This window comes from Manis javanica, chromosome 3 (genome assembly GCF_040802235.1).
Source record: "Manis javanica isolate MJ-LG chromosome 3, MJ_LKY, whole genome shotgun sequence".
Classification (NCBI taxonomy): domain Eukaryota; kingdom Metazoa; phylum Chordata; class Mammalia; order Pholidota; family Manidae; genus Manis; species Manis javanica.
Window position 1 is genome coordinate 78593332 of NC_133158.1, and position 16276 is coordinate 78609607.

Sequence of the window (16276 nt, forward strand, 5' to 3'; positions counted from 1 at the left end):
AAGCTAAAATCTCCCTTCATTGCCATTTATTTAGGGGAAATTCTGTTCTATTGTTTCATGCTTATTCACTTTCCTCTCAATTTTCTCCATCTGGAATTCACATTAAACAGAATATAGAATCTCTGGATCTTTTCTCCCTGTATAAAACTTTCCTTTCATACTTTCTATTATTGACACCTTGCATTTGGGGAGACTTCCTCCCTTCTCAGCTTTTATTTTTCTTGTCCCCATAGTCCCCAGTGACGCTGGCACCACCTTACTAATTTACATCCAAAATAGAATCAGCACAGCCTTGATTAATGAGCCCAACAGTGGCAAAATGATAAGAAGGAGTACATTAAGATATCATGACCCAACCTACCATCTCAACAATAAGCTGAAACTTGGCACAGTCAGGAGCTGCAGTTTCCCAAGCAAAGGAAATTAACGTTTACAGAAGTCACTGAGAAGCTGAGCTCCTCACATCAACAGCCAATGCTGCCATTGCGCCGACTTCTTCAGTTTCTTGACTTGGGTTATGGCAGGCAAAGCCTCAGATACCCACAGAAGGGAGCTGGCAAGTGCTCAGGAATTGAGATCCCAGATTTTCGAAAATGTTGAGATAAAACACAAACGAAAGTAAAGGAGGGCATCCTCCCCCACCCCTTCCTTGGCAAAGGTCTCCATAAAGTCACCATGAGTAATGGTGCTCACATTTGTTGCTCACATTAGGGACTACAGGCACATAGCCCCAGACAGCGGACTTAGATCTGAACCAAGTGTTCCTCCCCTGAGAACTCGCTGGGTTCCTGTCACTGTGCAGACTGCTTGTACTTCTCTGTGCAGAGACTGGAGGAACGGACATTTCTGCTGGCTCATTAGGACATGGGGCAAAATGCCACGATCACCTGAGGACTGTGGTTTGTGGGCATTTCATATGCCAGAAATGTAATGAGGTTTACTGCATTCTTCAATATAAACTTGAGGCACCCACATCAGTTCTTTTCAACCTTCACATAAACTTACATACGCTCAGCTCTTTGGCCTAAAGAATCCACTGCACCTCCCTCTTCAGTGCCACAGTGATAATGCCAGACTAGGATAGACTTCTGGATTTGTCAGTGCTTTGGCAATGTCAGGGAGCTTCAGGATTTAACTGCCCACGTTTCACCCCGAGCTGCCCCTTTTCCTCCTTATTTGAGTCATCCATCAAGGATTCCGGGACCTCTCCTTACCTTTTCTGTCACAGCAGACTGGCTTTTCCGACTAACATTGTACTAAGTTAGCTGTCTTCAGGCTTCAGTTCTATTTCAGAGACTCTAGATTCATAAAATGTGACAGTCACAAAGGGCCCCATGGTTCACCCAATTCAATTCCCTTACTTTAGAGAGAAAGGGCATGGTGATTGCTAAAGCCCTAGAGGCTGGTTAGTGGTAGAGCCAGAATTAGAAATAACATTTCTTGACTCTCCATGGGGGGCTACTTAGTCCACAGACTAGGTAAGGGCTCTGACTTTTTACCCAGGTATTCCATGAAAGACTTTCTTATATTAACACCTCAACCATTTCCGCAGAGGAGATGGTATGGTGGCCATGCTATGGTGTCTGATGACTTTTTATGATATAGATAACATATAACTCTCCTTTCCCAATCTCTTACTGTATCCATAATCCTAGGGAATCATCCCTTTTATCCGCTCTGAAAGAGTGCACAGCTCAGGATGGCTTCTGGCTTACTTTACCCAGGGGACAGCTAAGGTGCTACAGAAAAAGGTTTGAGGTGTCTGAGCCAAGTTTAATGTACTCTTTTATTTTGCACTGCAGCAACAAGATGAACAAGTATAATTCCATGTATAACCAGTTACAAAAGGTAGGAAGCCCAGGAACCTTTAGCATTTCTATAAGGCAAAATTAAAGAAACACTTTCATAGCGATGGAATCAAATTTTAGACAACCTTGGAAGTGTCACTTTATGCCCCAAATACCATGATTGATGTGCAAAATGAATTTACCATCCCAAGTATTTTCAAACTAAAAATAAAATATTTACATGCAATTATTTTAACAAAATTGGATATGCAAAAAGTACACCAATAATCATCCCCATCTGCTTGTTCTCCAAACAAAACAGGTCAAAAACAATGCAAAAAAATTCATCTAGAAAGACTGGATTGCCCACTGAAATCACATCTCTTCTTCTGATTCTTGCTCTCGGTCAGCATTTTTCAAGAGTCCAACTTCTGAGGGGCAGAACCTTTTAAGTCGAGATTTAACCAACCTGAAGAGAATGAAAAGCATTTCATATTATGCTGCTTAAAATAAAATCCCAGAGCAATATCTATCTACAATAAAACAAACTCTAAATTATCTGTGCAAATGGGAGGGGCAAACCCAAAAAAGAAAATCACTTTTCTTTGGCTTTGGAGTTACCTTAAAATTTTTTATGGATTAAAACAGGATGTAAATAGACAGATAAAATATAACTTTTAAATGCGTGACATGTTTGTTTAATTAGGCATCAGAGGATGTCTTATTATTAACTTTGATAATTTCTAAAACAAACAAGAGAACCTCTGGGCTGTAGCAAGCCAGATGTAACCAAGATCAGCTGAGCTTCTCCATCAAGTCCACTCTTAACTGTGTGTTGCAAAAAGGAGCCCTATCCTGTAAAGGAAGTCACCACCTTCCCTCTGTCAGGCTCCCTGTCAGGTCTAGGCTACACTGCAGTCCCTACTCACACCTTCAGAGGAGTGCTTTTGTCCAGGCCACAGGCTGCTCATTTGCTTGTGAAAGCCCATGATAAATTAAGAAATTGAAAGAAGTACCCTCCACCTTGCAACTGTTTCCATAGATTAACAGAATCTGTAGCTTTGGGGGAAGCAGCAATTACAAATTTTGACACTGTAAGATATGAAGGGTCTTAATGGCAGAAACTCAGCAGGCTCTCCACTTCTTTGAAATAAGAACTTTGAAATAAGTATTTTCTCTTCATGACTATTTTTAAAGACATTGTAGTATGCCCGTGCCAATAAAATATAGTTAACTTCCAGAAATACATAGAAATGTGCAAACAAAGTTAATGTACCAAATCTCATTTTATGAAAAACTTCATTGGTATATCTGCATCTTTACCCTTACTTTCTGCTTTTCTTCCTCCTCCAATGAAAGTCTGGCCTTCTGCTATCAATATGCAATGCTTTTATTTATGCTCTGGATCCCACCAGAATATAAGCTTCATAAATGCAAAGACCTCATCTTATTTTCTACCCAAACCCTAGCAAGAGTCTAAAACAATGTCTGGTACATAAAAGTGACTCAGCACACATTTGATGAATCAGTGGCCTTTGGAGAAGTCTTCTAGGAGTTCACATCACTCACCTCTTTATAGAGGTTCGGTCTTTGGTCATTTTCAATTTCTCCAATACACAACTGAGAAATATCAATAACATTTATTGACTCATCAAAATTCAAGAAAACCACTCAAAATCATTTGCCCTATTAATTGACTATTGATGTTGCTCCCAATGTCCTCAACTCTTCAAGGTACTGGTTTCACAAAAGGCTAATCATCTTAAATAAGTTAAACACTGGGACAATGTTTGTATTGTTTTTTAAACCAACAAACACAGTTATCTCTACATTGTACAACTTCAATACATGCTAAATGAAATGGATTAATTAGTTGACTCATTCAGTAGATTCATTCCTCATGATTTTTGTGGAAAATAAAGCAAAAACATGGCTACTTCTTACACATTAACTGTTAACATAAACCCTAGAGACTCTTCCTGTTTGCACTCCTCTCTGTGGTTGTATCTGCTGTTGCTAGGAGCCACTGAGTAAGGCATATTCAGGCTCCGCCTGCATCCTGTAGCCCCAGGTACTGGCACATGCAGAAAGACCACGGGAGACAGACTGAGGGAGGGAGCAATAAAGGGGCAGTATAAATAATAACTAGTACCTGGAATATCACAAATTCAGGATTCTATATGTTCTCCTCAGTTAATACAAGAAAGAGCAAAGCTGAGACTCTAGGTATACTTCCAGAGTCTATCTGGAAATCAAACATCCAGAAGGCAAACTATCATATGCCTGTAATTTGGTCATCTCTATTTTGTTCTTCAAAGTGGTTCATGTGAATCATTGCTTGGAAAACCAGCCTGAAAGGGGCAATATTTCTATACATAGAGAGGGGCTTTTGAAACAGTTCTGTGCAACAGTAGTGTTTTAATATAAAATACAGTAAGAGACTTAATAGGATTTCCAAACAGATAGATCTCTCCCATGAGCTGTCAAAACCAAGACTGCAGGCATGGGACTGGATGAGGCAAATTTTTGAACCATTACTCTGGAAAGCTGGGAAGTACAGCTTCTTTATCAGAGATTTTGGGGGTAGTACTTCCAAAACCCAGTTTTGCTTCCATGGCCATCTTTGTGCTATATCAAATAAATTCTGGTCTAATGTCCTGAAAATCAGTTATCTGTGACTGAGTTACAAACCATTCCACAGTCAAACCCTGACAAACAGATTTTCAAAGCCCCTTATGACTACAGGACTGAATTAGCCTGCCATGTGACTTAATTAAAAATCATTACTGAATCTTCATGATATTTTTTAAGCTCTTGCTTAAGTTTATATCAACATATACAGAACATGAGCTCTTGATCTTATATTCCAAGAGCAATATGAGAGCAAAATTGGAAGCATATAAAACATGATTTCCCAACAAGTGAAGCTGAAGTAACATGAAACAAGCAACTAAAACATCTATTAAAACAGCAAATAAGTGTTTGTCAAATATCTACTATATGTTTGACAGTGTGCCAAAAGCTGTGAGAAATATGAAAAGGGTCTTTCTCAAGGTGACACAATCTAGCTAGCAGATAAGACTCACATGAGCTAGCGGTAAACATCACAAGATAGATCACCAACTGTCAGGATGTGTGGTAGAGACTAAGGTGTTATGAAAACTCATGAAGGGAAATGAGCAAGGGCTAGAATAATCACACAAGTTTTCAGAGAGGACATCAGCATTTATTTTGGATATCCCAGATAAAGGGAACTAAATGGTCAAAAAATTAAAAGTGTCGTGAGGCAGAGGGGAGTTGAAAAAATAAACACAGAGTTTCTGGTTTCTAAAGAACCGTAAATTGATGAGATTCATTAGGGGCCTGGAGGTTTTTGAAACAGGCAAAGAGAGTAGTCTTCATTTGGATTTGGAAGGGAGCTGACAGGAGGTAGAGGGGCTCCTTGAATGTGGGCACTGTTCTTGGAGGCTGCCCATTCCCTGAGGAGATGAGCGTTGTCAGCCTAGAGCAACAGAGGAAGAAGCCAAGTCTCACTCAATGGCAGAGCACTCAATGCTTAACAGGCAGCTCATGCACACACTTTGGGGGACTGGAATAGGACTAATAGAAATCAATGAGATGGTAATCCTTCCCAGCACCCAAAGTACTTAGGCCTCTAGAAGAAGGTAACTACAGCTCAAAGCAGGCTGACCTGAAGCCTAGCAGAGACACGTGGGAGCTAGACCAGGAAATGGTTTCCTCACTCAGTGACTCAGCAGAGAATCCCAGAGGAGCACAGACAGACCAGGAGCAGTCACCTGGAGCCCATGTCTAAGAGTAGAAAGCTGGTCTGGCAGAGACTGAGACCTCCCTGGGCCTAGAGACAGCGACTGCCTTTTAGGAATCTAGAGAACCTGCTAGATATGCACTGTCCAATATGGTGGCCATTATGGATCTGTGGATACTTAAATTAATTAAAATTAATGTGGCACTAGGCACATGTTAAGTCTTCAATAACCACATGCAGCTCATGGCTACCATAATGAAGAGTGCAGATACAGAACATATCAACCAGTGCTAAAGTCTGAAGGATTAGGTATTGGAGCCTGCATGCCTAGTCACTGAAATCAGCCAGGCCAGTTGTGGTTTAGCATTAGAGAGAGATGAGAGAGAAACAGTGCTCACCGCCTCCATTCCTTCTCACCCTCCAAGCTGCAGCTTAATTCTCAGTTGCAAGGAGGCCTCCTCTAAGTGCTTTGTTCTTCCACAAATTCCACATATTATACTGTATTTAAATTGTCTGTTTCCTCACATAGGGTAAAGACCTCATGCATTTTTTGATACAGAAGGAAGAGGAAGTGAAGGAGAACAAAACAGGAAGAATAAGAAAAAGAACAAGACTAAGAAGAAGAACCTTCATTGAGCTTTGATTATGTCCTAAGCAGCTTAGATACATAACCTCATAGAGGGTGTGGGGAGGACTGCTAAGAAAAGGAAACAGCGTGTACAAAGACATGGAGGCACAGAAGAGGGTGTTGAAGGGTGATGCATAGGCCAGTGGCACAGTAGGGACACTGTTGAATCAGTCTAAGTTTAAGCCAACACTTATTTTTTTTATTGGGAATTTTTGTGTTTGCAGATAATTTTCCACTACAGCACTCTGTCTTGTGGAATGCTAAGCAATGAAATCCCCTTTGAATTTTAAGCTCAGTACTATTGAGTCTTAATGATCAGACCAAGGAGAAGAAATTCCATGAATAAAAATCACTAACTTACCAGGTAACAAAGGCATAAAGCACTCCAATGATGATAAAGGTTAATGCATAATGCCAACAAAAGCACATGGTGAGAAACATAATGTTGTCATGATCCACTAAATCCCATGCAGGACCTCCACTGGGGGGATAAAGGACAAACCCAATCTGTAATTTAAAACAAAAAGCACATATTAAAATAACCAGCCACATTCCCAAAAATGGTGCATGTCAACCTGCTTGGTGCCAAGGTTAATGGTAACTAAGATAATGTCCATTATTTGAGATGCTACATGTGAGACATCAGGTTTTCCTGCCTGTTTTAGTAATACACATGAGTATTACAGGTCAGATTTTGGAGGGAATGAAATTTAAGGACATTTAAAAATTAATTTTCAAAATATTAACAATACTCATCTCTGGAGATTAGTGGACTTTCCAAAAAGGTCTCTAAGTTGTGCAGTTTCACTCAGTAATTTCAAAATTAAAGTACAAAAGGTTTTAAAATAAATAAATGCACAGAGATAACATATATTCAGTGATGAAAGACTGAAAGCTTATTCCCTAAAATCAGGAACAAGACAAGGGTGTCTGATTTCAACACTTCTATTCAACATTGTACCAGAAATTCTAGCCAGAGCAATTAGTTAAGAGGAATAAATAAAAGGCATCCCGATTACAAAGGAAGAAGTAAACTATCTATATTTATGATGACATGATTTTATATGAGAAAATCCTAAAGAGTGAACAAAAACCTTTAGAGATAATAAATGAATTCAGCATACATGCACAATACAAAATCAACACACAAAAGTCAGTTATACCTCTATGCACATGCAATGAGCAACCCAAAATTTAAGTTAAAGAAACAATTCCACTAATAATAGCACTGAAAAGAATAAAATACTTAATAATAAATTTAATCAAGGAGCTTCAAGACTTGTACACTGAAAACTACAGAACACTATTGAAAGAAATCAAAGAAGATCTAAGTAAATGGAAATACATCTCATGTTCATGCACTGGAAGATTTGATATGGTTAGGATGGCAATAACACCTGAAGCAATCTACAGATTCAACACAATCCCTATCAAAATCCCAATAGCTTATTTTGCAGAAATGGAAAGCTGATCCTAAAATTCACATGTAATTGCAAGAGACCCGTTATAGCCAAAACAATCTTGAAAAAGAACAAGTTGTAAGTCTTACACTTGACTGATTTCAAAACTTACTACAAAAACTACAGCAACCAAAACAGAGTAGTATATTGACATAATGATAGAAATATAGATCAATGAAATTGAATTATGAGTCCAGAAATAAGCCCATTCATCTGTAGTATACTGGTTTTTGACAAGAATGCCAAGGTCATTTGATTGGAAAATAATCGCCTCTTCAACAAATGGTGGTGAGACAACTGGATATACACACGCAGAAGAATGTATCTGGATCCTTACCTTATACCACATACAAAAATTAACCTGAAATGAATCAAAAGCCTAAATATGAGAACTAAAACCATAATGCATTTAGAAGAAAACAAAAGGGGAAAGCTTCATGACCTGAATTTGGTGATGATTAATTAGATATGACACCAAAAGCACAATCAACCAAAGAAAAAATAGATAAATTGGACTTCATCAAAATTTAAAACTCCTGTGCATCAAAGAATATCATCAAGAAAATGAAAAGACGGCCCACAGCATGGGAGAAAATGCTTGTAAATCATATATCTAATGAAAAATTATGTCTATAACATTAAAAAACTAAAAAGATTTAAAAAATAACTTTTTAATGGGCAGAGGACTTAAAGAGACATTCCCCAAAGAAGGTATGCAAATAGTCAATAAACTCATGAAAAGATGATGAACATCATTAGTTATTACAGAAATGCAAATAAAAACCACAATGAGATGCCACTTCCCATTCACTAGGTTGGTAATTAAAATAATAAAAAATAACAGGGATTGGTAAGGATAAGGAGAAATTGGAATCCTTGTACATTGCTGGTGGGAATATAAAAGGATGCAGCCACTGTGGAAAACAATTTGACAGTTTCTCAAGAAGTTAAATATAGAATTATCATATGACTTGGCAATTCCCTTCCTAGGTGTATACTCAAAAGAATTGAAAACAGGTATTCAAACATGAACTTTTACACAAATGTTCATACCAACATTATTCACAATAGGCAAAAGTTGGGAACAATCCAAATGTCCACAGCTGATGATGAATAAGCAAAATGTGGTGTATCCATACAATGGAATATTATTAAGCCATAAAATGTAGACATTGTTGGGAGCCAGGGCTATGTCCCTTCCCCCACGTCTGAACGCAGCATGGGAAAGCACAAGCTTGAGAGCAACCGGTGCAGTCCTTGGAAGTTATCTGCTCACAAAAACATATCTTGTCCTTGAAGATGAGCCAAGACTCCTCACTCTGAAAATAGGGAGACCTTGAGGATGTGTGAAAACACCTCCCCGCCAGCGCCACCTAAGGTCCAATTATCTCCTGACCCACTTGCTACTTGTATAAATTGAGCCTGTAAACAATAAACTTTGCCAGCTTGATCAGACATCCTGTCTTGCTGGTCATTCTTTGTGTCTCTTGCTTGTCTCATTTCTGCAGGCGTCTCCGGCACACTCCACGTTCGTCCCGCGGGCCGGGACAGACATAATAATACATGATACAACATGTATGAACCTTGAAAACACTGTATTAAGGGAAACAAGTCAGACACAGAAAGTCACACATTGTATGATTCTGTTTACATGAAATATACAGAATAGTTAAATCCATGGAGTCAGAAAGCAGATCAAGTTACTTACTAGGAGCGAGGAGGAGAAAGACAGGGGGACTGATTGCTTAATGAACCTGGAGTTTTTCATCTGGGAGTAATGGAAATGTTTTATAATTAAATAGAGGTGATAGTTGCACAACATTGTGAATAGACTAAATGCCACTGAACTGAACTTTTTTAATGGTTAGTTTTATGTTATGTGACTTTTACTCCAATAAAAACAATATGGTAGATAGATGATAGACAGACAGACAGATGGGCATTTGTCAGGTCTCTAGAACTAAATGAACTACAAAACCAAGCTAATTACACGGGTAATTGTGCAAATGTGTACCATATATTGGTTAACTATGTGTCAGTTATAGTGCTTAGGAGTTTTCCCTACAATGGTCCTTCAATGGTGTATAATTACCCCATTTTAATATATTATTATCCTTATTATCCAGATAAGGAAATAGGGGTGGTTTAGCAATCTGCCCATGGTCACACATCTAATAAATAAAATCTTAGAGGAAAAGAAAGCATTTAGTCTACAATATTGAGTGAAACCTTCATTTCTGTTTGGAATTTCAAATAATCTGAGTAAATCAGGGAAAACTAAAATTGGTGCCCTACTCACTTGTTACCATTTCCCATTTTAAAGGATTCTCTTTAGTTGGAAGGAGAATTGCCATTTGTACCACCTGGCAGATGCACCACTATGTGCTGGGCATGTTAACTTCACTCATGCACATAAACTTCACAATGATTCTCAGTCCTCACTTCAGCCCCAAGAAGATATCATTATCCTCATGCTTCTCATGCCCTCCTCCTCCAGAAATTTATGGAAGGTGACAGAAAAATTCTATGTCAAGAAAGGGCCCTTGGGGCATATAAAAGTGTAGGCAAAGGGTCTGTTTGTGTTTATACAGAGGATCAAATCCTAATTTGGCTACCCAGAAAATGAACTAAGATATGATATGAAAAAGAACTTCCAACATCAGCACTCTCTGGAAGATTCATACCAGAAGATGATCATCAAAAAACCCCAACAAAGATCCAGGCAATGCTGCAGTTGTAGCTGCATCCATCCCACCGTTTCCTGGACTTGCCATTGGAATGAAGAAGGAGATATCTAAGCTGGCCTGTGCATACAGTAAAACAACAAATTTGACTGGATCTATACTGTTGGAACTCAACCAAGAATTAGGAGAAGTGCAAGTTGTAGCGCTCCAAAATCTTATGACTACAGACTATCTACGGTTAAAAGCACATAAGGGATGTGAACAGATCCCAGAAATGGGCTGCTTTAATTTGTCTGATTTCTCTCAGACTGTTCAAGTACAGTTGGACAATATCCATCATATCATAGACAAATTTTCACAAATGCCTAGGGTGCCTAACTGGTTTTCTTGGCTTCACTGGAGATGGCTGGTAATTATAGGTCTGTTTTGTTTATGTAACTGTATTCCTATTATGTTAATATGTGTGCGCAATTTAGTTAGCAGTTTAAAACCTATACATGCTTAAGTTACTCTACAAGAAGATATGTCAAAGAAATAATTAATCTTCCCATGTTTTCTTCCATCTGCTACCTCTATAGCATTTCTTCTTCCTTCCTAATTACAACCCTTAAATAGAATTTGTGCCTCATATCGAATTTACTGAGTATCATAATTCCTCCAAGTGGTAAAGATACCTCAAGACAAATGCTGGGCATAGAAGCCACAGGGCATAAATCTGCAAAGAAGTAAAAAGCTAGCCTTTTCAAACAATATGGCTTCTCTCTCACTTACCAACTTTACATTTCCCTGTATGGCCCCAGAAGATGACTGGTTAGCCAGAGACGGGTAAGATTCCTCAAGGGAGGAACAACCTAAGACAGGCACAGTCGCAGGGGGGCCATCAGGTGAGAAATTGGGGATCAACAGAGGTGAGGCTTAGAACCTCACCCCCCCTGTTTTGAGAGAAATCTTCTGCATCTGTGGATGTTTTAATGCCCTTGTCTAGCTCGGATTAACACATAGTCTACAGGCACACACCTGATCATCTACAATTGCTCTCTTACAACACTAAACTATGTTTTCTACCTTTATATTGCATCTACCTACCACTTCAGCATTTTATTAAAAATAAAAATAATAATAATAAAGGGAGAAATGTGGGATCCACATATAAATCAAGTATAAAAATCAAATGAATATTCGTATTTGACCTGATTGTTTATAGTTCATAATGTGTGATCAAAACCGAAAATTTCTGTGATGACTGCCCTTGTACTGTTCACCATGTAAGAACTTATTCACTATGTAAGAATTTGTTCACCATGTAAGAACTTGTTCATTATGCTTCAGAAGATTGGAGACTAACGAGAATTAGGCTTGAGATGGATTAATGATTGTGCATTGAGCATTGACTCCCCTATACAGAATTTTATTGTTGTTAACAACCATTTGATCAATAAATATGAGAGATGCCCTCTCAAAAAAAAAAAAAAAAGAAGCCTGCCCTGATTAAACAGCATTCACCTTTCATCCCAGACTTCCTTTACATCTATATGTGCATACTGGATTCTGATATATCAGTCTCTAGAAAATACATGTTCACAGATTAGAACACATACTTCAACAACACACCAAAGACAGGGAGTTGACAGAGTAAAATGGAAAGATAGATAAAATCTGGAATTTGGGGCCAGACAGACGCACATTTAAATCCTCATTCCATTATTGCATGATGCTGCAAAAGTAACTTGGTCTTGCTGAGTCTTCCTTTTCAATAAATTGGGGATAATAGTATCTGACTTCCAAGTCTTTGTAAGGACAAAATGAAACAATGTGTATGTAAAAGTCCCAATACATAGTTATTTCTCAGTAAATAATAGTGTCCTCCTTTCCTGCCTTTCCATATATTTCTTGAGCTTATTATTCATTAGGCTTTAAGGTGCTTTAGCATCAGGAACTGCTTCCATCTAAGAGCACTAACTCAAGAGTTCCTACATAATGGATGTATATTCCAGTGTTTGATGAAGCTGTGCCCACCCCACTTGTTCCCCAGTACTCTGTCCATGCTCCCACCAGGGCCACTGGGCCAATCAAAGAAACATCACCTCTCAAAGGCCCACATTCTAACTATAGGCAGCACATTGGCAGGAAGTTTTGGGTTTTAGAGCACAATGCCCCACCAAACAATGAGAGAAGATTAAAGGTGGAGACACTAGGTAGATTAGCTGGAGGCCCCAACTCACCTGCCATAACCAACTACCCTGGAGGAAGACAAAGCTTGTCCGCAGAAGCTCCACAGTTATATCGGTCCGTATGAGGAGTTCCATGAAGGCAAGCAGGCCTGCCAAAAAGATTGCCAAGACCAGCAGCTGGTGCACAAAGATGTCCAGCATTTCCCGGCCATGAGTGTGGTTGTAGAAGATAAAAGCTAATAGAGGGGGAAAAAAAGTTTGATTTTTTCAGTGAAACAACGGGATGCCCTCTCTCTCCACAGAATTTTGCACATACTCATTTGTCCAAATATCAGGTGCCCACAGCTTCCCACAATAACAGAACTCTCCAGCATTTTTGGGGTCATCACTATCTCTTTGAAATCTAACATTCCTTTTCTTTTCTCCAACATCTATTCTCTCCTCTAACATCATGACATGTTCAACTAACTATATTTCAAAGCATCTTCTGTGCAGAAGGATGAATAATAAGAATGACAACAGCAAAGGACCAGAAGTTAGGGTGAATTCGCAGATGAATAAGACAAAGCCCCACCTTGAGGAATTCAGTCCATTGGAGGAAGCAAAAATATACATAAATCATAAGAGTGGACTTTGATGGGTATGATAAGATACTGTTGAAACTCCCAAGAAGTACCTAACTACATTTTTAATCCCATGGACAGATTGCAGCTTCAGTTTCATCCCTTTCACTTACGTTAGGAGGAGGAAAAGATATTCACTCAAAATGCAGTAACTCCCTGAGATAGTAAGAGTCACATTCTTGGTCATTGATGCCTGTCTTTTATCTAGCCCTTTTTCTCAAAGAGCAGTTAGCAAAAGCCCATACCTTATACCTTCAGGTGTGGGAGGCAAAGCGGACGGTTAGGAAAATGACTACCTGTTGGTAATCTGGGGCTTGTTTAGTTTCATGGTCAGTCTATTCCTTACAAGTGTAATAAACAAAAACAAATCATCCAAAACTTGTTTTCAGTGTTTCCCTACAAGTAATGGGGAGACCAACAAAAAAATGTTTTTCATTAACCTCTCAAAAATAGGGCCTCATATTTTTACGTGACTGGATCTCTTGGACCCAATCATATGATGGGGGAGTTTTACTATGTCAGTATGAAAAAGGCTCATTAGTTGGTGGTGGAAGCTGCCCCACCACGAGTGGTCTCCTTATTTCAGGATATTCATACTTTACTACTCTGAGCTCAGTTTCACTTGTTACAAATGGAAACAATGATAAATCTCCAGGTTAACCCAGAGATAAATAACCATGTTAGGGGGTTAAGACTGATGTGAAATGTGAATAAAGCACACTGAACAATTGTGCTTGTCCTGTTGTACTAAACGAGTCAGTAGGGAGAGAAAATCTTAGGCATCCTGCCTAGGACATCTGAATGTCTGGGCATGTCTCAAACAGACGGTCCTATCTATCAAGGCTGCACCAGGATACGAAAAGAATATTATTGTACAGGGCTAGAAAAACGTTCAGTAATAATGCAAAGTATGGGAAAATACTCATGTGTACTTACCCTCCACAAATAAGGCATTAGATAGCATTAACTTGGTTAAGGAGACAGGAAGTGAACTGACGGTGAAACATAAGATGTTTGTCACACCCAAAAGGCCAAAGAAAAAATACATAGTAAAATGATGCCATCTCAGAAGTTCAATCCATTGGCCCTCTTTATAGTCATATAAGGTCAGATGGGGCCCTCCAAGGAAAAACTGTTCCCCAAGCATGCCTGTAGGGGAACATACCACAGTTTTAGAAATCCTCTCCACAACCTGACTGGGAAAGCAGGAAGATGCAGGAGGATTAGCATGCTGCTTAACCTAGTGTACTTTTAGGACACTGATCCTTCTTTCCAGGATTTCCCCTAACAGCTGGGCACTGGTGCTTCAGGCTTGATCTAGAGGTCCAAATGCTAGTTCAGATAATCCCTTTTAGTCAAAGATAACCAATTTAGTCAAACAGCAGTTTCAGATCTTCAAAGCTGATGACTGTAGACTCAGTGCCATGAGCAGGTCTGCTAATCATCTTAGTTCCTATTTTAATCTAATGGCTAGGTAACTCCCCAATGATTTTGGATTTGGATTTGTGGCATGTCCTATAGAGGCTGACTATGTCCTTATACACTTCATCCTTGGGCAGCTGCCACGAAATAGGGAGTTAGGCTTGGTTCAGGATAAAAATTCTAAAGTTCAGCTTTTCCTCAGTTACAGATAACTGAGAAAGCATAGGCAGATAGAGTCTATGGTCCAGTCAGTTAAACAAATGGTTAAACCTTCTTAAAGATGTTGTTTTATTTGTTAATCTAGAGAATGTGGAAAGGAAATTCCTCTCTTTGGTAATAGTTGTCTTGTAATTTGATGGCCATCACAAAGACCTATTGCCATAATAAAGCATGAAAAAATCCAAAGGGAAATTAGAAAGTTGTACCTTTCCTAAAGGAGCGGCTAAAGTAGAATTCCAAAAACATGGAACATCTTCACAAAACCTTACTGTCAAGGGAAAGGCCTTAGAAGTCATCTAGCCCAACCTCCTTCTGCAATTTAGGAATCATACAATAAGGATGAGTGCCTGAGGAAAGGCCTTCTTCAGCCTGACCCTTCTGTACAGAATATCAGCAACAGTTTATTATTGAAGCTTTCCCATAATCACTTGATTATTTTGGTATAATTTTGAAAAATGGTTTCTGATAAAGTTTACTTTTTCAGGCATCAGAATAATTGATTTAAAATTATTTCAGAGACTAGAGAGAGTTCCAACTAATCCTAGAGAGAGTCCATGCTGAGTTGGCAGGCACGTTAATTACTATGGCCAACTCATGAACGCATAGGCCTTTGTGTAAACATGAAACATCACCTTCTAACAAATTACATCAGATAGAAATTACAATTAGAACATGTGTTTAGAAATATATTGGAATAAAAAATTCATTTTAGCAATTTCTTGATTTGATAGTGAATCTTTTCTCTGCATTTGAAAGTACCCAGAAAGGGGAAAAAAAACACAGAAAAGTTTCACTCACCAGTTAAAGCCATGCCGACTAATATGATTCCCTCCAAAATTTCTATTCGATAGAATAACGCTTTGGCACCAAGGTAGGACGTCTGCTTGTGCTTTTTGCAGGCATATTTCAGAACACACTTTGTAGTCCACCAAATACCCATGATAATGAAGAAGGCCCCGGGGAGGGCGTGACCTCTGAAATTTCCCATATCTACCAAGATAAGAACACACAGAAAATGAAGACATTTCATTTTCAGACCTCAGCTAAAACACTGCTTGTTCCCAGAAAGTACACTATCTTCTAATGATACGTAGAGTCAGAGACTCCAGTATTACTGTCGACGGTAGTATATCCGCTACAATATAAACAACACCAACAAGAAGAAACATTCACATTTGTTGAACACTTACCTTGTAGAGTGCCAAACACTCTCAAGTCTTTTACATGCAGTTTCTAACCTAATGTTTTCTACAAACCAACAAATGAGGAACTATTAGCCCATTTTTAATTAGGATACAGGTTTAGAGAAGTTAAATGACTTGCCTAAATCTAATAACTGTTAAGCAAAAGTGTTGTTTTTAACAGCTCAAAACAATTTCTTAAAATAATGATATGTGCTCCCCCCATACAGTTACACTTGAAGCATATTTGAAGGAAAGTAATATGAATGATATGAATGTTTTACCTGTCTGTCTAAAACCTGAAGTGACATGAAAATGCCTACAGAGCTTTTTAA

The 16276-nt window shown here is 38.7% G+C and overlaps 1 protein-coding gene across 3 annotated transcripts in view; it reads right to left on the bottom strand.

Moving 5' to 3' along the window:
* Window positions 1-1768: 1768 nt before the first annotated feature.
* The window catches only part of TMEM45A (transmembrane protein 45A), a 58131-nt gene continuing 43623 nt past the window's right edge, over window positions 1769-16276 (bottom strand). For all 3 annotated transcript variants that reach the window (XM_017653515.3, XM_036998761.2, XM_017653514.2), the window contains exons 2-6: window positions 15559-15750; window positions 14056-14268; window positions 12548-12732; window positions 6543-6688; window positions 1769-2256 (exon numbers count right to left, since the gene is read on the bottom strand). In XM_017653515.3, the coding sequence (XP_017509004.1) occupies window positions 2163-2256; window positions 6543-6688; window positions 12548-12732; window positions 14056-14268; window positions 15559-15748 (828 nt within the window). In that variant the 5' untranslated portion in view covers window positions 15749-15750 and the 3' untranslated portion in view covers window positions 1769-2162. The remainder of the gene's footprint in view (window positions 2257-6542; window positions 6689-12547; window positions 12733-14055; window positions 14269-15558; window positions 15751-16276) is intronic.